At 40.1% G+C, this 22044-nt stretch overlaps 1 protein-coding gene and 1 long non-coding RNA gene across 4 annotated transcripts in view; one reads left to right on the plus strand and one right to left on the minus strand.

Annotated features, from left to right (window-relative positions):
• LOC135224315 (protein mono-ADP-ribosyltransferase PARP3-like) overlaps nt 1-22044 on the plus strand; it is a 123942-nt gene that overhangs the window by 80868 nt on the left and 21030 nt on the right. For both annotated transcript variants that reach the window (XM_064263183.1, XM_064263184.1), the window contains exons 9-11: nt 1718-1807; nt 10381-10469; nt 14194-14363. In XM_064263183.1, coding sequence (XP_064119253.1) covers nt 1718-1807; nt 10381-10469; nt 14194-14363 — 349 coding nt within the window. The remainder of the gene's footprint in view (nt 1-1717; nt 1808-10380; nt 10470-14193; nt 14364-22044) is intronic.
• The window catches only part of LOC135224316 (uncharacterized), a 278217-nt gene continuing 266984 nt past the window's right edge, over nt 10812-22044 (minus strand). For both annotated transcript variants that reach the window (XR_010316702.1, XR_010316701.1), the window contains 2 exons: nt 16344-16523; nt 10812-11526 (listed from right to left, as the gene is read on the minus strand). This is a non-coding gene — a long non-coding RNA (uncharacterized LOC135224316). The remainder of the gene's footprint in view (nt 11527-16343; nt 16524-22044) is intronic.

The raw sequence follows: 22044 nt of genomic DNA on the forward strand, positions 1-22044 counted from the left end.
CTATCTGTTCATTCCTACCTTCGTTCTTGGCTAAGAACGAGAACCCCTCAAATCCTTGGCCTAGGAGCTTTGCAGTCCAAGGCTTGTCTGCATTAGTAGGCGAGGAAGCAGAGAGGTCGCTTTGCCCAGTACGAAGTTTAAAGTTTTATCTACAGAGAAAGAAAAAACTTAAGGGCAATGATGTCAACCTTTGGTGCTCTGTAAGAGATCCAAGGAGGACTCTTTCGAAGAATGCGCTTTCTTTCTTTATCAGAAGCCTGGTGAAAGAAGCGCATGCGATATGTGATGAAAGTCAATTCAAAGTTCTTAAGGTCAAAGCTCATGAGGTAAGAGCTATTGCCACGTCATGACTTTCAACAAAAACATATCCCTGAGTAATATTATGAAGGCAACATTCTGGCGTTGCAACTCAGTCTTTGCAAACCACTATCTGAGAGACGTCAAAATTACGTATGAAAAGTGCTTCGGGTTAGGCCCGTACGTATCGGCGGATTCGGTGCTGGGGCAGGGAGCTGAGACATATCCTTTGTAGTATATATTTTCCCCCTTGTTAGGTTGTAAGTTTTTGGTTGTTTGAAAGAACATGCGGGTAGGCATGTTTTTCATTTCGTAGTTCTAACAATGATTAGATTGGTTAGGTGATCGGTTTATGTTTGAGCTCCTTGCAATGATAGTGGTTAGGTTCTGTCATATAAGTGGGCGAATCCCCGTTGACAGATCCTGCTCGGATTCTATCAAGTAAGCGGATAACCAAATCCCGTTGATAGACCCAAAGAGTCTGTCAGCTGTAGGTCACGCCCTCGCTGAAGCTCTTAAGGCAACGCAGACTCATAGACAGTAACTACGAAGTCTTCTGCCTAAACAGGTAAGAACCAAGGTTGTATTTACATCCTACAACTAGTGTTGTTTTCCCCTTTTTTCCATATTTATATTGCTGTCTCTTTCCCTCCACCAAGGGTGTCAATCAGCTAAGTATATATCTGACAGGAAAGTTCATGTACAAAAATGTTATTGTTAGTATACAATAAGGTTTTGTACATACTTACCTGGCAGATATATACGATTGATGGCCCGCCCAGCCTCCCCTCAGGAGACAGGTGGAAGGAAAAATTCTGGCTGGAAAGGGAGATTGGTTCTTACAGCCGCCACCCAGCGGCGGGTAAGGTAGATCACCTGACCTACCTGTCGCGTGTGCCGCGAGTTTTGAATTCTGTCGTGACGTCAGAGACGTAAAGCTAAGTATATATCTGCCAGGTAAGTATGTACAAAACCTTATTGTATACTAACAATAACATTTTTCAAGTTATTCTATTCAATCAGTGGTGTAAATAGTGTTAGTGGAGCCCGGGGAAAACTCTGAAAGTGCCGCTCCATTTCCATGTCAAAAAGGTACTAAAGTGGTGTGAAATTAAATGCACATTTTAATTGTTAACATCTCAGTCATTTATTTCATAAAGCTAAAACAAAAACAACACAACAGATTTATACACATGTAGATTATACTGTATACCTTAGTATAGGGTAGGCTAATTTCAAGTTACGTTATTTTCAAGAAATGATCGGGTTTTGGTAATAGCGGTTCATTAGTAAATATAGTTTTAATGATTAATGGGAATTTGTTATATGAAGCCTACAGTTTGAACACATCTACGTGTAGTGTTACCGTCAAGATTTAAGTAATTTATGTAGTCTGTAATATGAAATTACATCTTTTCAGGTTGGTGATGATGATTTAGAACCACAAGAGTTGTACCATCTCCTTAACTGCAACCTTAGACTGCTTGATAGAGATACTGAAGAATTTAAGGTATAGTAATTTAAATCTTAATTAAATATCTGTATAGTACCTTAAGCATTCCTAGTTAAATAGGATGTGATGTGCACAACCAATCCTCTTTACTCATGGCTACACCTGGCAGGGTTGGTTACTATCAGAAACAAGGAATGCATTTGTTAATTTTCATAGGACTTTTAATAATTAACCCTGAATATTAGTAATTTGAGCAAGTGGAGAATCTGACTGTATCAGTTGCCTTTGTTTTTTTTATCATTTTGGTATATGTGTAGCACTTAGTCCATCTGCAGAAACTTTGGTAGACAGCATGAAGCATGTGGTTCTTGCACTATTGCTGTGAAGACCCAGTTTTTTTATTTTAAATCAAGATCATTTGCAGTTAGAAATCTATGTTTTTATTCTTAAACTTAGAACGTGTTATTTATAAAAGATCTTAGTAGAGAGTTATATACTACGAGGTGTACTTGTAAGGCCTGCTGTAGATGGGACAGTGTACATTGGACCCCCCCCCCCCTGTATTCGTGGATTTTTCTATGGACCATATCTACACATTATTTTTGGGAAATTCACATATACATCAAGAATAAATTAGACTCCATAATTGTTTGTCTGTTTCAGTGTATTTGACTCATCACTACATTTATAAGCCTTCTTTTCAATCTCTATTAGTTGTAAAAAGGTTGTTTGTACCTAATGGGACACAAACCATCACTTTTTATATTAGGAGTCTTTATCAGCACAAGATGGAATGTCCATTGCTTATGGAAAAAAGGCAGTTAATTGGTGGTTAAAGGGAATGAGTGGGGTAATACCCCTCCTCACCCACCTGCCAACATTAGCCTCTTTACTTATGGCTCCTGAGTAGTGAGGACATGCCTCCCACTGTTTCTCTATGTGCCCGTGGGACTGGACAAGTATCTGCTACGCATCTTTTCTTTGTAGTAGTGTTAAGTTCTTTTTGTGCTGTGTACCTTCTGGTTGTATATTATGTCACTCAATCTCCCCAATTGTTCAATATTTGCAACCTTGTCCTCTCCCCAGTGAAAGAAGACTGATAGTTAGGTAACATGAAGAGGGAGACAGAAGGCATTCGTTAGCTTATGATGCCATTGGACCTCTCCAGGTCTTCCTTCCTCCTTAAGAGTTTAACAAACCCTTCTTTTCATCTTGACAAGGGAAGGAGATTGTGATGCTCAACAGCTGGTGTCATACGAGCATCTACAAACCTCCTCTCAATATTCCAGGTTAGTTCGTCAGAGGCTGCATTCCTTGATAGCCTTCTTGGTAATGAGAAGGCCAAGCCTCATTTTGACCCAGCTACTGCTTTCTGTGGTTCTCCATCTACCGCAAGAAAGCAGATCCTCCATTTGCAGTAGCCCTCTCAGTAACTTTCCTTCCTTCTATAAGATTATGTGATATCTCCCGTTCTGGAGTAACTCTGTGTGGAAGATGAGCAAGGCATTCCGGGGGACAAAAAAGAACCATTGTTCCTCTTCATTTTCCACATTATCATCAAACTCATCTTCACCTTCCTCCTCATTCCCAGAAACTCTTCCTCTGCATGGGAGGGAGAAGACAGGAATCTAAAGCCTCAAGTAGGAAGCCCAGAAGGACATATTATCTCACGTGCTCTGCCTCATTGCAAGTGAGCAGATGTGATAGATCACCACGCACGCCTTGGGCTCACACTAAGATGGATCTATGCAGCTAAGGTGCTAATTCACTACCCCACTGATCATGCCTCAGGCAGGGCTGCTGCCACTGAGAATGCCCATTGGGCCATGGGGATGGGTACCACCCTTGCACCTTAGGGCTGACATCAAGACTCCCTCACTCCCTATGGACTGTCTAGACTTGGTGTGGAGTGTTGCTTGGGTAACTCTTCCCCCCCCCCCCCCCCCACCAGGTATGTTGAGCTGCAGTGGGGTGGGCTTGTGCGACTTCATGACTCTCCTTTCCTTGCACAGTTGAGCAACAGGACGGATTTTACCTCAAATTCACCTTGAGTATGTTCTCATTTCTATAGTCTAATTACTTAGCTTCAGTTAAGTTTAGGAGGGAAGATGGCAATTTTGGGTCAAGTTCAGACAGCCAGTGACTGCCAGATCTCGTCTGCCTTCTCCAATGAGATACCTCTGGTTTGGGACGGGATTGGGAATAAGCGAGGAAGCAAAAGGTGGCTGGAACATTAACCCTCCCAAATTACTTCAGGCCTCTAATGCAAACGTTGTAGTTGTATTAAGACTACTTCCCTTCCCTATCTCTGACACTGATACTGTTGTTCTTTTTCTCCAGATTCTCCAAGATCTTTAGCCTTGCTGAGGGGGTTGAAAGAGATGATGGAGAAAGGCACTAGAAGTCATGAGGGACCATTCTCTAAAAGTTTTTTGGAGGTGCATTTTTTGAATAGAATGGAATTTGAAATTTATGCACAAAAGCTAAGTACTGTAACCCATAAGGGTATTCAGTGTTATGTGCCTCTCTTGATTGGGGGGGTTAACTGTTAGTGTAATGATGAGTATTGTCTGGTATAGTGTTCTATATCATAGAGATGGGTTCTCTCTCTCTCTTTTCTCCTGTCCTGGGTGGAGCATCAAAATAGTTAATCTCAGCAGGGCTAGTTCCAAAAGAGCTAGTTATAAAATATCTACTGCGCCATAAGAGCTAGTGGGACAAAATGGCTATTTCTAAATCAGCAGTTAAATTTGTATGATGTACAAGGTAATTACATGTATCTTTTAGCAAATCAGTTATCACAGTTGGCAACTCTAACGTAGTTGATATTTGTTTTAGTTTGACAATAGTCGTCTTGTGATACTGAATTCAATTTGGTTGTGCTTGCTTATTCGTCTTTTGGTCGTAATTAATTACATGTAGTACAACCTTTCAACATGAAAGTAAAATCACAGAAAGGAAGTGATCAAGTATGTCGCGAAGGATACATTTATTTGAAGAATGCATTTATCAGAAGAACACAACCAATAAGGAAACACACAAGTGGAGATGCGTTATCAAAGGCTGCAAAGGAACAGTTACAACTGCGGTTTATTACAGAGATAATACTGATGTCATTTAGCTCAAAAGCATTCACATGCACTATTACTGTTCAACTCTATCACCATGAAGAATCATTGCTAACATTACCCAAAATTTTGATTATGAAACGGCATCTTGTATGCCAAGAAGAAATGTACTTAGGGATTGCATTAAAAGAAAAAGACCAAAACTGAAGCTTACTTTCTCAAACCAGAAGTAATCTCAGAAATCAATTTACCTGAAGATTTAAAAAAAAATTATTATAAAGCAAAGAAAACTTTTTACTTTATGATAATGCCAGTAATTCCCATGAAATACTAATAGTATTTGCAAGAAAAACCCTGCTAGATGAACTTGGTACTGCTACACACTGGATGTGCGACAGTACATTCAAAATGGTCCCACAACTATTTTATCAAGCATATACAATCCATGCTATTAAAAGTTAATTTATACTTGCATGTGTTTACATCTTGCTGACAAATAAAACAAAAGAAACTTATAAAAAAGTCTTTAGAGTTTTGAAACAGGAGTGCCCAGATTTAAAACCAAGCACAATTACTACAGATTTTGAGAAACCGGTGATGGATGCTCTCAAATAAGTTTTTGGAAATGTAGAGACACAAGGATGTTTCTTTCATCTGTCACAAGCAGTTTGGAGGAAAATTCAAATAATAATGTAACTGATACTACTCTTGCCTTTATTGTAAACTGCTTGCTGCCTGCATTAGTATTCTTGCCTCCAAATAAAATAACCCAAGCATTTGAAGAAATGCTAGAAATACTGAGGATCTTCAAATGGGACAAGAAATGGAAAAATTATACTATTATATTTTGAAGGTGCATACACTGAAAGACCCCAAAGAACAGGAAGAAGAAGAAGAAGAGAGGAGCCTTTATTTTTTCCAATAATCTGGAGTGTTGAACAAAGGACAGCAGAGGGTTTACCAAGGACAAGAAACAAGCTGTAGTGATTCCCCGCACCCTTCCTTAGGGCAGTTTTTAAGAGGCATTTGGCAAGAGGAAGCTATGCAAAGAACTAAGTAAGCTGCATATTTTTCAGGTGAAAGAGAGACTACAATTAAAAAAGCCAAAGAAATAAATGGAAGGATTGAAACATTGAAATTTTAACATTGAGTTTATACATGGCATTACCTATATTTTTAAATACTGATTAAATATATTCATAAATTATTTTTGACTATGATTTATTTTTGACAAGTTTTGGTTTTTTTGTTTTTTAAAAACTGAGCTCATTTTGTTTCCCCCCCTCCACACTAATGCTAGATTTTAGTACTAAAACTTATGTCGTATGCCACACTAACTATTATAGTACTAAGTATTGTAGCACTATCAATTGAAAAATGATAAGACAATTGTAGAATGATGAAAACAACCTGACATTAATAATGATCTTACTGTGAAAGAAGGAAATCTTCACACAAACAAGAAGTGCAGTAATAATATAAGTAAAGTAGATTCAGAGATTAAAAACAAAACTGTTAATGAAAAAAAAATTGATGAGGCAAAGGATGGAGAAAAAGAAGGTATTGTAACATATACACAAACACAGAAATAATATATAAGTTAAAATCTAGTTCTTATGTAACATTAGCTCTTCTGGCTCGCTAGATATTTTAGAACTAGCTCTGTTGGGACCAGCTCCTTTGGGCTTCACCTAGCACTGGAGAAGGTGTCGTGGAACACCCTTCCTTTTTCAAACTTGTAGGTTCCCGACAAGTTATAACTCCTCTTGGAGGGACATCGTGCACAGTACTTTTGAGGAAACAGATGAACTTTATAATATTTCTGGGCAATGGATGCAGGTGTTAAGGTTGTAGGCTTCCCTTCCTTCATTCCAGCAGAAGGTCATTGACCGTAGGCCCCTAGATATTTTTCTTGGGACCAGCAGTGGTTGCTAACTGGTTGTGTAGGCACTCACCTTCTGGACAAGAAGTATCTTGTAAGAGTGCTTTAACTCAAGTGTAAGTCTGGGGGACGAACATTGTAACTGAACTCTATCTCCCTCTCCTATTTCCATAAGTTCCTTGTTGGACAAGTGGTTTACGAGCTCGCCTATGGATTCGGTAGTCACGAGTTTGATTCCCCGCTCTGCCAACAAGGAATCAGAGGAATTTGTTTCTTGTGATTAGAAATTAATTTCTCAATATAACGTGGTTCAGATCCAACTAAGCTGTAGGTCCCGTTGCTTGGTAACTAATTGGTTTAGTTTGTTTGTATGGTGGTTTTACGTTGCATGGAACCAGTGGTTATTCAGCAACGGGACCAACGGCTTGGCATGGCTTCCGAACCACGTCGAGAGTGAACTTCTATCACCAGGAGGTAACTAATTGGTTCATAGCTACATAAACATATCTAATCCTTCGGGCCAGCCCTAGGAGACTAATTGGTTCCTAGCTACGTAAACATATCTAATCCTTCGGGCCAGCCCTAGGAAAGCTGTTAATCAGCTCAGTGGTCGGGTTAAACTAAGATATACGCAACTCCTATTTCCATTTGGATCTGTACAGGGGGTCCTCGAGTTACGACGTTGATCCGTTCTTACGATGCGTCGTAACACGATTTTCAGCGTAAGTCGGAACATTGAAAAATACCACATGATTTAATGTAAATACCTATCAATAACAACGAGAGAACAATTCCTTACCTTTATTAGTTTGATTGGCTTGCACACTGGAGAGGAAGCTGTGGTGCTGGAGAGACTGGGGGAGGTTAGTGAAGAGAAAAAGAACCTCCAGAAGTTGCTGGAGATGCTGAGGCAGATGATTCTTGAGGTGAGGCAGAACATACTAGTACTGGAGATGCTGAGGCAGGTGATTCTTGAGGTGAGGCAGAACATACTACTGGAGATGTTGGGGCAGGTGAGTCTTTAGGTGAGGCAGAACCTACAGAAGGTGCTGGAGATACTGGGGCAGGTGAGTCTGGGTTAGCAGAACATTCAGAAGGTGCTGGAGATTGTGGGGCAGGCGAGTCTGGATTAGCAGAGGCAGCTGAGGTAGAGGGTACAGGATCTCCTGCAGGCCTCTCTACCTTCTTAAAATACTGCTCCAGGTTAGTCTGAACAGAGAGCGACCTCTTTTCATCCAAGATCTCCTTGTAACACTGCATCAAATCCATGACGCCTCTGGAAACCCTAGTGAACCTGTCCAAGTTGGGATCCTGAGCCTCAAAAGTTGACAACGCTTGCTGCAACTCTGCAAAACCTCTTATCAAGTCCTGCCTTGTGAAAGCCTTAGGCTCTGGGGTGGGTGCTGCTTCTTCTTCCTCTATCATCTGCTTCTCCAGTTGTATCAGGTCCTCAGCAGATAACTCCTCGCCATGAGACTCCAGCAGCTCTGTAACATCATCAACCTCCATCTCCAAATTGATTTCCTTACTCAGGGCAACAACGTTCTTGACAACTAGCTGAACTGTGTCCTCAAACCCATGGAAATCATTCACAAATTGAGGACAAATTTTCTTCCAGACACCATTCATGTTTGTTTGCTTAACCTCCTCCCAGGAATTAGCAATGTTCTTTACAGCATCAAGGATGTTGTAGGATTTCCAAAAGTCCTTCAGAGTCAAGTCCTTCTTGGTTTCAGTTGCCTGTAAAGCCATAGCAATTGTCCTTCGTAGGTAGTAGGCCTTGAACGAAGCAATCACTCCTTGGTCCATAGGCTGTAAAAGGGCCGTGGTATTAGGTGGAAGGTAAACCACCTTGACATTAGGGTTGAAGTCTCCCAGCTGGGCAGGGTGTCCAGGGGCATTGTCCAGCACTAGCAACACCTTAAAGGGGATACCCTTGGAGGCGCAATACCGCTCCACCACTTGGAACAAAATGGTTTACGAACCAGTCCTCAAACACTGCAAGTGTCACCCATGCCTTCTTGTTGGACTTCCAAATTACTGGTAGTTGACCCTTCCAAATGCCCTTGAGTGCCCTTGGATTTTCAGCCTGATACACCAACAAGGGCTTCAGTTTGAAGTCGCCAGCAGCATTACCCCCAAGAAGTAAAGTTAGCCTCTCCTTGCTGGCTTTATGACCGGGTGCTGACTTCTCCTCCTTGGCGATGTAAGTGCGGTTAGGCATACGTTTCCAAAACAAACCTGTCTCGTCTACGTTAAACACTTGCTGAGCAGAATAACCCCCCTCCTTAATTATCTCAGACAACGCTTTAGGAAATTCACTCGCTGCTTTCTCATCCCCACTAGCAGCTTCACCTTGCAATTTAAGGTTATGGTAATTGGCCCGAGCCTTAAATCGCATAAACCAACCCCTACTAGCCACAAACTCTTCACTTTCACTTCCCTCCCCCTTTTTTTTTTCAACGCTTCAAACAATCTTTTCGCCTTCTCCTGAATCACCATAAGGCTGACTGGGGTACGCCGTTGATTTTGGTTTTGGTCTTCCAACCAAAGCACCAATAACCTTTCCATTTCAATTATTAGACCACTACGCTGCTTAGTTATCACTGTCGCTTTCATAGGAGCAGATCCTTTCACATGTTCAACGATGCGCTCTTTATCTTTGATAATGGTAGCAACGGTCGAACGGCTAAGGCCAAGCGAGCGGCCAATGTTTGTTGGCGTTTCTCCCTTCTCAGATCGCTTTATAATGTCCACTTTAATTTCCATGGTGATGGCCTTTCTTTTCTTCGATGCACTACCATCAGAAGAGTCCGCCTTGCGCTTGGGAGCCATAACAAAGAGCAAAAAGTTACAAAAACGATACAACACGAGGGAGAGAGAGGCAGTGTAAACAACCAAAATGGCGTATGGGCGAGGAATGAGCGTAGCGAAGCGACGCCGTCCTCTCCCCCACAAAGCGTATTCTTCCGCCGTGCGCCCGGAACTAGTTCGCGTTTGTTTACGTTGCTTACGACGCTAAACCGCGTAAGACGGAACGACGCAAAATATTATTTTTTATATTTTTATGGGGGCGCGTTCGTAACCACGAAACATCGTAAGTCGAGACCAGCGTAACCCGAGGACTTACTGTATTTAGGCCAAGGTATCTTCCTTGCTTTTTCATCCATCCTGTAGTTTAATTTTGTTAGCTTATCTAAGTTCTTTATTTCTATAAAGTGCATAAAAAATATTGTAAGAGATTTTGACTCATCATTTTAAGTCATGGTACTTAGTTTCAAAAATAGTAGTATATATGGTGTACAGTATATATGGTGTACTGTGGGCAGTACTGAAGCATCTCTTCATCCCCAAACTTCACCCACTCATTAGCCTTTTCCTTTTACTCTTTCCTATTTCTTTTCTTCCATTTTGTTGTTTAACTACTCCAGCCCTCTCTTTTTCATTATTTTAAGCACGGAATGGCTGAAAGTGCCGTAGTGCTTTGCTTTATAGCTACATTTTCATAAAATCAATCTGTCATTACCATTCAATTCAAAAGAAATAAGATTAAATATATACCATTTCCCAAAATGATTGATCTTAATGGAATGTATTCTAGTTGTATAAGCAGGACTGGGTGTATTGCACCTTATAAAAGTCACAGGTTAGGTATCTAACGCTATACATTTTGTTCCCAGCTTATTGAAGAATTTGCTGGAGCTTGCCACAATTCCCGTCCTGGCGTGTTGCTTGATGTGTGGCGTATCCACCGTATTGGAGATAAAAGGTAAGTATGGGCCAACTTTTGTAAAATGTAGTGAACAATAAGCATGTATAAAATATTAGAGAGAAATGTTCACTAAGAAAACATTGATAATATAGAAAAAATTTATTGATTTTAGAGGAAAGTCAGTTACAAGTAGCAAAAATTCAGTAGTATAGTTGCATTATGATTCTACAGTTAATTAATTAAAAGTTAATCTTTATTAACAAAATCTGAGAATTTATTAATTGAAATTTAATCTTTATTAACAATTTCTGAGAAGAAATTCTGTCTTCAGTTTTAAAATCTGTTTATACTTAGATGATTTAAAACTTAGAATGGGAATGCAACACCTTGAGAGCCCTGTCTTGAGGTTATGCACATTGTCTACTTCTATCAAATATGTTTCTTAATCTGTGTGCTTAACTTTATTTTTAAAGCACTCACTGGCTTTCTATTCAAGCTTTCACTAACTAGAATCCTTATATGGAGAAAAAAAAAGTCAAAAAAGAGCTAAGAGGAAATAACTAGACTAATACAAATATATAACAGAAGTAAACTCAAAGAATAGGTTACTGGGAAATGACACTATGGTGTGGATTCCAGATAAACATCAGCATCCATGGCAGTGCCAAAGACTTCAGTTTTATGTTAATTAAAGGGGAGGCTCTGTTACTTAGCGGTGTGACACCAGTTTTACACAACAGAATGAGGATATTGAACAAATAATAATCATAAACTTAAGAAGGTAGTAACCCTAAAATTGTGGAAGATTGCCAAGCAGGACATTTTTTTTAATCAAAGGTCTTAATTATAATTATCTTTTGTACAAAAAAATTAACCTTCCAATTTCAGTTACCTGTTCAGAAAACAAAAGAACCAGTTACTTTGCAAACATCCAGATGGGAAAGAATTCCAGTAATCCTCTCCTTCCCAGCTCAATCCTTAGTCAGTGTTGCTGTGTTGAATGAGCCTTTTGCAGATGTTTCTGCTGTCCTACTTTCATTTATATATCTTTATTTTGTTTATTCTCTTGAGTGCTGCCCTCCATCTTCTTTAGGCCTTCCTCTCCTTCATGTCTCTGTAATAGTGTAATAAAAAGAATCCAGAAGCTGCCATAGGAAAGCTTAATGATACCCTTGTTTTTGTTAATGGGCTATACCAAATTTGTCAAACTGTATTTATTAATTACAGCAATTTGATGGTGCACAGTTATATGAAGTGGAAACATAGCATAAGATACCTAGTCAGTAAAATCTTAGTTCTATTTGAGTTCCACTTGCAATCTAAATAAAACCCTCAGTAATTCATTAAAGATAACAGCTACCTCATTTTATATCTATTTTGGTAGAATAATACTTCAGGACCTCCTGACTGCATGTCAGCAGTATTGCAGTACTTTTCTGATCTTATAGAAATGGCTTTAATTGGTAGTTTACTTTTTCAAAATACTGTAGATGGTAACTGTGATTAACTTCACCTGATATTTTCCCCCTTGGCCTCTTTCATTGTGTTATTTTTAGGAGTGATTTCCACTTCCGGTATTCACCTCCTCTGAGGTTAGTGTTCATTTTTACACTTGTATTGTCTGTCATCCAACCTACACTGTTGGTTTAATGTAACGTCAAGCTTAAACACTATCTTCTTTGGAAGCTTGAATTTCAAGTCAGTGGCCCCTGTGAATAGGGTTCATCTGCTGAACAATAACAATAATAATAATGCATATTAAATAGTTAACTTACATTGCTATAGTTTTCCTCTTGCTCGAATTCAAAATTTTTCAGGTAAATCTTCACAGTCCAAAGCAGGTGACTAGTTCCCCCCCATCTTGACGGGAACACTCGGAACTGCAGTACTCGACAAGATATTAGGTTGCGTAGCATCAAGCGGCCTAATATCTTGTCGAATTTTGAAGGAAGGGAAAAGTTGGGAAGAAATTTCGTCAGTGTATTAGGACGCTTACAGCACGTAAAGAAAGAGGTGGAGCTTGGACACTGACAAGGCGAGAATGCTCAATTATGTGTTGTATATACTTTTTGGTCGGCGCTTCAACCGCAATTTTTGCCTACTACATATCACTTTATTGCCCCTTGTGACCTTAATATTGGCTACGACGATGACTTGAGTCAACAGATAATAGCAGAGTTACGTAGTTGAAGCAAAGCAGATATTGCATCAGCTGGATGGGAGGAGGCATTCATTTCAACGCTGGGTTGCCAGATATTACAAAGGTGGCAACCATGAGATTCCGTCTCAAAAAAGGCACCCTGGTATGCCTAAGAAGACTTCTGATCGAAGTTTGACTGTTCTCAAGCGTCAATTACTTTCTAATTGATGCCAACATCCTTGGCTCTGGGGAAGAGTAGGAAGCTCTCTATTTTGTTAGGGGAAGAGTAGGAAGCTCTCTATTTTGTTAGAGTTTTTCAGATATTGCCTGAGCAGGATTGGAAGCACTTAGGCTCTTCATATATTTCAGCATCAGCTTGTCTAAGGACTTAAGGCTTACTTTTAGTGAAAGCTGAAACGTCAGAACAACGTCTGCCCATTTACCTTTCAAGCACTTTATACCCCTGATGTCCTTTTACAGTCAACCAACTTGAAGTGTAGTCAATTTCACTTCTCACTTCTTTTTTGAAGGAAGTTAAAACTTATGAGAGACAGGGGGTACAATGTACCTGGAGCACCCATCACTATCAGTGCTGGGTTGTGGTCTTTATTTCAGAAGGTGACAATCTTGTTTTGTGTTTATAGTGGTACTGCGCCCAGGGCAAGGGCAGGTATGAGTGCTTTGCCAGCCATCGCATTACATCCTGCACTGCGAAGCTTCCCTGATACTTTACCAGCCATCAGGAAAAGCTCCTTCACTGCGAAGTTCCCACTTGAGTAGAGGCGATGCACGGCTTTATCACCATGCTGCTACAAGTTAAGCGAGGTTAAATGGTGCACCAACCAGCAGTGCTCCCAGGGTAAGGGCATTTATGAATGCTTTGGTAGCCATCTGATTACATCTGGCGCTGCAAAGTTTCTACTTAAGTAGAGGCGCCATACGGCTTTACCGCCACACAGCTACAGGTCAACTTGAACACTAACCAGAGGCAGTTCTCTACTGCAGGCTTTCTTAACTAATAAAGAATTACAAACATTTATTCAATGCTAGCAACCCTCTTTATTTCTATTTCAATTCATTACATGACTTGATGTTTTGAGGTAGAATATGTCCATGTATCCCACCTCCTATCACTGTTGTGATTAGCAGTGTAATTACTGGGTAAGTTCATTACTTATATAAAAATGACATTTTTATAATAAAATAGTTTTATATATACTTAGCCAGTAATTACATGAATAAAGCCCACCCTCCGCCCCTCCAATGGACATAAGGCAGAAACAGAATGAGCTCGCTTGTTTAGTTCTGGATGTTGCCAGCAGGGTCAGGGGCGGGAACTATAGTCACATGCTTTGGGCTGTGAAGATTTACCTGCAAAATTTTGAATTCAAACCGTCATGCAAGAGGAAAACTACAGCAATGTAATTACTAGGTTAGTACATATATAATTTTTTATGGATTTTCCACTGGTTCTGTTGAGCTAAGTATGCATATCCTAATAATGTGAGTTATGAGATAGTTTTGTATTGATGATAAAGTTTATCATGTATTGATGATAGTTTATCATGGTTTTTATTATAAGATAATTATACATACTATTTTCTTTTCCTCTTTTTAAAATTAATTTTTCTTTACTTATAGTTTCGATGAATTCCGTTCCATTGATTACCGAAAGCTACTATGGGTGGGGGTTAATATTGGAAGTGTTGCAGCCATCTTGAAGGGAGGCTTGAGAATTACACCTTTCACTGTAGGCAATTTGGGCAGAGGTGTCCACCTTACTCCTGACCATGCTGGTAGTTCATGGAATGGTAAGTATTTTTTTTTCTATTTGTAATTTGTGGTAGTGCTTAAATTTAGTAATGAATGGCATCTAAAATGTATATGTGTATGTTATGCTCTAGAGTATAGAGTCATCTAAAATGTATATGTGTATGTTATGCTCTAGAGTATAGAGTAACTCAAAATTGGAATACATAAGTCTTGGTAGTTCTCTAATGTTACTATGTTCTAAAATGTAGTTGAGGCAGATTTCCTCTGTAAATACTGACTCAGAATATACTTTACTCTTGTAGAGCTGACAAGAAAGGCAATATTGTTGGACTCTCCTGTTGTCTGTGATTAATAAATGATTTACCCATATGGAATGAAGATAACATAGATCCTTCAGCTTCATAAAGCACCTATGCACAGGTGACTGACTCCATCTCATTTGTGCAGTTTGGTGTAGTACCTCCTATAAGTGTAGTTATTACTACTGGCTGGTAATATACTTACATTAATAATGAAAACCTTTAGAATCCCTGCAGTATTATGCTTGTCACTCTGTGTAGGGGGATCCTTATCACCTGATCCTTAATTTTTTTAGGTGGAACCTGAAGTTCTTATTCTAGTGCAGCAACAAACAGACAGAGACTGCATTCACGAGCAGACAAATTTCTTGTGTAACCTCCTTTTGGCTGCCAAAGATTAATATGAGGATTGCAGTAGGTGGGAAGATGGTTCCTTCTGGTTCTTTCATAATGTTGTAACTGCCTCATAAACCCCAGAACAGCTACCCTATTAATCACATTAGATGGAAAATAAGATGAGACTACAGAATTCCTAAAGATACAATTTCTCTTAAACAATAAATTCTATTAATCAAAATCCTTACCCATTAAGATAGGATAAAAGGCATATTGTTAATGCTGATAAAAAAAAAAATGACTGTGCTATGCAGCTTCTACAGTGCTTAACCCAATTTTCTAGGTTGTCTGCTGTTGACCATAATTTATTAATGAATAAAAAGCAATTAAATAATTAATAAGGTACAATTAAGTTGTACAACAATGTAAGGAACCATTCATGTCTCTTGAACTTAAGAGTATTATTTCCATATTACTTACTCCAAGTTCTGTGATGATCTGTCGCTGAAAAAGCCAAAAAATGAGAACACAGGAAACCTGGAGTACCTGGGCACACACGCAGAAACACAAGCGAAAACTGGCAATGAACCAAGTAGACGCCGAGAGAGGTCAACCACATCTCATGCCCAGGCGGTTAAGAAAAAGACTGAACGCTGTGGGTGGTGGCCCTTAACCACTTTTCATCTGATATACGCACACGTTGCCAGTCTCACAAGATTTTGCTTTCATCAGCAATTTAACTGGATCCAGCTAGGCACTAGAAAATTATCCTATTGTTAAGACCTCAGGTTTGTAGCTATGAAAAATACAAATTATATTAGAAAATTTGTCATTTCTAAGACAATGTTACTTTTACCACAGTTTCACAGTAAAGGGAACAAAATACCTATGGTTCCATCAAAAAGAATATGGAGTGAGGGAAAAACCCCAAAACCATCAGGAATAATGAGCTTTGCTAAAAAAACAGCAGGAGAGCCTCTCGGTGATAAGCTAATCAGAAAATATACAAACCAGACAACAGGAAGAGTTAGGACCAGCAGGATAAGATTATGAAAATAATATTCACAAAAAAAGTGGATGCTCTAAAATGCAGAAAATATTGAGGAATTAGACTGCATCATGTTATGAAAATATTAGAGAAGTTACGGGAGGAAAGGCTGTAAAAATGATTCAGATCATCAGTAGTCAGTTTGGCTTCATAACAGAGGTCAACTACAGAATTAGTCAATAGTAAGGCAACTAGTAAAAAAAGGATAGTGCAATGCAAGGAGGAAGAGACAAATATATTTGTAAATCTTGATAAGGGATTTTGCATAAAAACTACAGTACATGCATTACTTTTTTTTAAGAGATTTTACATAAATACTACAGTATGTGCATTACTTTTTTACTTATCTGCTGATGACAGTGCCTGGTCAGGAGACATTCAGTTATATAAACTAAGATAAACCTTCAATATTTTGCATTCTTTACATGACTGGCAAACAATTGTATTCTTCAAATAATTGAACCCTTCTTCTTTTGACCACAAAACTGATGATACACTTCGTCATTTTTGCCAACCTGAAAAAAAATCATCAGTTGCCAAGCACTTATATATATCTTAATTGGAAATGCAATGTACCCCATCATTACCATTGATTTTACTTTTACTGCCTTTTCACTATGTCAAAAGTTTACAGACACAGTAAATATATGGTGCTGTTAATGTTAAGCACTTGTATAAAAGCTTTAGCTCAAGTACCTGGTCCTAAGTTCAGGTTTGTATGCATTCATATTTTTTATTGCTTTATTCCTTCATATGTGATGACTATTAATTCTTTTACACAAAATTTTCATAACTTACCAAGTAAATTACTCAGCTGAAATGTTGAAATTTGTGGTAGCTTTTCTATTATTTTAGTGTAGGTGACTAGCCCCACCCACTTTCAGGAAAGAATAGGTACAATAACACAGCTGAAGATCTCAATTCGTTTCTGCTGGTTAACGGCTGAACTTCAGTTATATGAGCATTTTTATTTTGGAATTTTGTTGCTGTATGGTTGTATTTTCTCTCCATATTGACAAAGTATTGTTGCTTTTGGTAGCCTTTGTGCTATTTATAGTTAGTGTAGGGTTTTTGAACCTGATATTTTAACTGATTAAGACTTATTTCACAGACTATGTCTGACTCTAGTGCATCTAGTATTCGCTTTTGCAGCAAAGGCTTGCAATACTAGGCTGACAAAGGCATCTAGGGGATATGTATGCATGATTGATTTGACTTGTCTTGAATGCAGGGACTGGGATCAGAGAAAGTGGAAGGTTTTAGACAAGCTTGAGAGAGACTGGAAAAGAAAGGCAGCTGCTAGAGCCGAAGCTAGGACTTTAGCCAGCGTAGTCTACTTCTAAGTCAAGTGTAGCTGAATTGCCTGTTTGATCTCCTGTAACTACTTTTTCTCCCATTACCAGCCCTCTGACTATACCACCTAATCCTTTACCTGGCTCCCATGCTTCTGACCCCAATCCCATTTCCAAACTGCCTTTTCTCCCATTATCAGCCCTCTAACTGTACCACCTACTCCTTTACTTGGGTTCCATGCTTCAGACCCCAATCCCAGTGCCAGTCTTGAAGCCAGTGAATATTATGGCCCAATTAGGGACATCCATTAACCTCACCGCTCTGGGCTAATATACGCTAAAACATACACCCATGACCAGGCTTAATTTAAGGATGCTGTAGATTGCCAATTTAAAAAAAAAAAACTCAAAAATAAAAAGGAAGATATGCATATAGTATAAGAAGAAAACTTATAAAAAAATTTGTACCTTTCACAGCAAGTTGAAAGAGAACATTTCTCATCCCTAAGACAAACATGGGGGTTTGAAATAGTTATTTCAATAAATTCCTCATCGGTACGTGTATATGAAAAGAATAACGAATTAGATATTAAAGAATATTTGTTGATCGAATGAATTATATGGATCTCTATCCCATGGGGGTTTGAAATAGTTATTTCAATAAATTCCTCATCGGTACGTGTATATGAAAAGAATAACGAATTAGATATTAAAGAATATTTGTTGATCGAATGAATTATATGGATCTCGTTTAGTGATTACACACATATATATAACTTTTAAGCTTCTAGCTCCTCGGGCATGAAGCTCCGGTAACGAGGCTCAATGCGCCTAAAGCGTCTGAAACGAGGCGCAAAGCACCTGAAGAGCCTGAATAGAGGTGCAGAGCGCCTAAAGCACTATGAACCAGGATCTTCATCGGAAATGGAAGTCCTTCTCATTCAGAAGAAAGGGAGGGCTATGGACGAAAATGGAAGTATTGTCGAATTCTAAGCAAGAACAAGTGTACAAGAGATCGGAACCTTCCGCACAAGCGGAACCTTCCATAAGGCGGAAGATTCCAGATTCGAATCGCCTTCCAGGCACGATACTCCTCCCAGGCGCCAGGAGTATTCGGAACGTGATACTCCTACCAGGCGCCAGGAGTATTCCGATCACGATACTCCTCCTAGGAAAGCGATACTTCTGCCAGGCGCCAGGAGTATTCCGAGCACGATACTCCTCCCAGGCGCCAGGAGTATTCGGAACGCGATACTCCTGCCCGGCGCCAGGAGTATTCCGAGCCGGTCTCACCTCCCAGGCCGCCAGGAGTATTCGGAACGCGATACTTCTGCCAGGCGCCAGGGTATTCGCGAGCACGTACTCCTCCCAGGCGCCAGGAGTGATTCGGAAGCCGATACTCCTGCCCGGCGCCAGGAGTATTCCGAGCGCGATACTCCTCCCAGGCGCCAGGAGTATTCTAGGCAAGATACTCCTGCTTAGCGCCAGGCTCTTTCTCCTACAAGAAGAGCCTGACAACCGCCAAGAGTCCTCCAGGCGAAAGGTGAAAGACATTCGAGGCTTCTCCTGATAGGGACGGGAGTTGTCGCACAGGCGGCCGTCGCCCTTGTCAGGATAGTCTTAATGCAATAAAGGCAAGAGCAAGTTCGGCTTTTTCCTGGCAGGGACTCAAGATGTAGCACAGGCTGCCGTAGCCCATGTCAGGTTAGAGTCGGTACTGCTAAAAGCCCTTCACCTTTCGAAAGGAAGCGCTCTCCTCCGGTTGCTCAATCTTCTCCCAACTTGAGGAATGGAAGATAGAGCAGGATTGTGAGAATTAGTTCAATAGTAAATGGATATTAAAATAATCCTCCTTCTAAAAAATAATGCAATCAACCATTTACAGAAAGAGGGGCAATCGTTTGGAAGTTGAACAAGATTCGTACGAGCTCTCATTCATTGATTAGAGGCTCTTCCAGATAAGAAAGGCGATCTCTTTTGACTAATACTCATTTGGGTTTATTGACGAAAAGAACGAAGAGAGTAAGATTTCCATTCTTTCTCTGCATGTCGGAGAGGAAAGAATGTCGTAGAAGACTTAGCGTATACGACTACTGAATGACAAGTCATATACGCATACCAGAGTTGCCTTTCTGGTTCGCTACGGAATTATCTATATCCTTACAGGATTTTCCTAGTAAGGACTTCGCTTAAAAGGTTTGTTTCAACAATACCTACTCAGCTTCGGTATTTAACAAAGGTTGTTTGGCTTAAATTTGCATTATTGAGAGCTTTCTTAGGCTCGAGAATAATTTTATTATATCCCTTCATTGAGAATAATTTTATTATATCCCTTCATTGAAGGGAGTAACTGGCAACTCAGAATGAATGCAGCCAGGCAGTGAACGAGACGGCTGTAATTGTAACGCCAATTCAGTACCATCCGGTTCTCGTTCGTGAGTGGTTGGTTACATCTCTCTCTCCTAAGGGATCGAATGGTTCACCGTATATTCCCCCTACAATCAGGGACTTAACCACGAATTGAGGGGATTTTTAGGCAAACATGAATAACATAGTATTCGTTTTGCTAAGGATCTCTCTGCCTCGGCGAGGAAAGAATGTAGTAGAAAATTCACCTTAAGATAACGGTTACGGTTAAGCCTTATGCACACACCGTGGTTAATTACAGAATTCCTACTATCCTTACAAAGAGTTTTCCTAGATGAATGCTGTTTACCACAATGTGACGGTATTATAAAGGATTTTAATTCGGCAGAGCACGATTTAACCTATTTGGAAACAGACACGGAACGTAACCATCCTTACCAGGTTCGATGCGGGATTTTGCATGTCCGTGAGAACCTTCTTGATTGACGATAATAACTGTTAACGTATGTTTAACATTTATTGGAAAGAGTTGTGAGAACCTGCGGAAAGTATTCACAGATCTCTTCGCAAGGTAGAAGACGAACGAGCTTCATATAGTTTGCTTCCTTTTCCTCGAAACAAGAGAGGTAGCAAGATACGCCATCTTTAATTTAAATAGGGGAATAAACTTTAGTCTTTTTTCCCCTAATTATATACATATATTCTTAACAGATATTAAGATAAATGGGCGTCAAAGGAAGAAGATGAATGCATCATTTTGGCAATAAAAAGATTGGATTCACAGAGGTCACGTTCTTCTCTCAGCATGTGTCGGAAGGTTTTTCTAAGAGAGTAGAGATTTTATCGGAATCTATTATAAATATTGGACCAGAAAAATCTATCCACTCTGAGTCTGTCTGCGTGCAGACTGACAGAGTAAGTATGAATGAGAGGATTTTTCAAGGGAAGCTTGATAATTCCTTCAAATATGTTTAAGACAGAGTTGCTGCAGATCGTGCTAGATGGAAAGGGGAAACTGTCTTTCCTCTTCCGATACCTCTGTGAACCACATAATGGTTTTCTTCCCTTCAGGGGAAGAATCACCTTGGTATTTTATGCTATCAATGAACACAGTAAAAAGATATACTCTGTCTCGACAAAGAATATTAGAGATAGTAGAGAATTAAGATCTTTGGGATCTTATACAATACCTCTATACGATAAGAGTAGGAGATCTTATACTTAGAATGGGATCCTAATTTGGGCCTCAGATTCTGTGTTCCATCAAGATGGAACTGCTCCTCATCAAATGTTTCTCTTGGTCCTAAACGATCAAAAGGACAAGTGAAATTTTGGGCTTTAGAATCTGGAATCAAATTCTATGAAGACTCGGCAATGGGTTCTGGCCAGCATAGTATGTTTGGCAAAAGAACTAAAGCCTTTTATTCCTGGATCAACGCTTTCAGATAGAGGTTTCGTTGTCCGGGTAATGTATTGACGTTGTCATCTACATAAGAAGACAAGGTTTAAACGTTTACTGACAGAGTCTTGGGAACGCGATGAGGGCTCAAACTACTTCCCAAAAGGTTCAGAGAGATACATTAAAGAGCTAGTAATCAGGAGTCCTACCAATTTCAGCTCAGAATCTCTTTAAACTTCCAGGCTCCTTCCCTTCCTTCGGGCAAGGATAGGGGAGCTTCTGCAACAAGAAAACTCATCAACATGTAGGAGGAGAACTCGTTAGCAACGGAAGTATTCAATAAGGATCCTCCTCGGAGGAAGACTTGTCTCTCGGACTTTTAGATTTCCTATCGTCTACTGGATGTAGCTGACTAAAATCACCTCCCCTTGCCGGAAAGGCCAAAAGCTCAAAGTAAAAGAATTTCTTCCACCCTTCTCCAGTCTCCTGATAAACGATGGTGGATCTTCAGGACTTTCGGACAATGTAGCGCCAAATGCCAAAACAGGCGTGAAGACGCCAGAGAAAGACAGTCAATATGAACACTGTCATTGTCTGATGAGGAGAAGAGTGGGCCTCCAACCTGGCGCAGTGCGCTAGAGGCGAACAAATCGGGAAAAAGTGTCCGATGTGGACATCGCCAGTTTTCCTCGAGACTCTTAACAAGCTCGAAGCTCCAGCAAGTGGGGAGAAGTCGGCCACCCGCCAGGCGCGAGGCTCCAAACAGGCGCAAGGCACTGGCAAGGTGCGAGGCGCCAGGCAAACAGGATGCGCCAGGCAGGCGCAAGGAGCCAGGCAGGCGCAAGGAGCCAGGCAGGCTCAAGGCGCCAGCCAGGGCGAGGCGCCAGCCTGGCGCTAGGCTTCATCCAGATGAGATCCAGTTCAAAGAAAGTCCTAGTCTTCTTTGAAACAATGGTGATCTCTAAAGCACTTCATAAA

This window comes from Macrobrachium nipponense, chromosome 12 (genome assembly GCF_015104395.2).
Source record: "Macrobrachium nipponense isolate FS-2020 chromosome 12, ASM1510439v2, whole genome shotgun sequence".
Lineage (NCBI taxonomy): Eukaryota > Metazoa > Arthropoda > Malacostraca > Decapoda > Palaemonidae > Macrobrachium > Macrobrachium nipponense.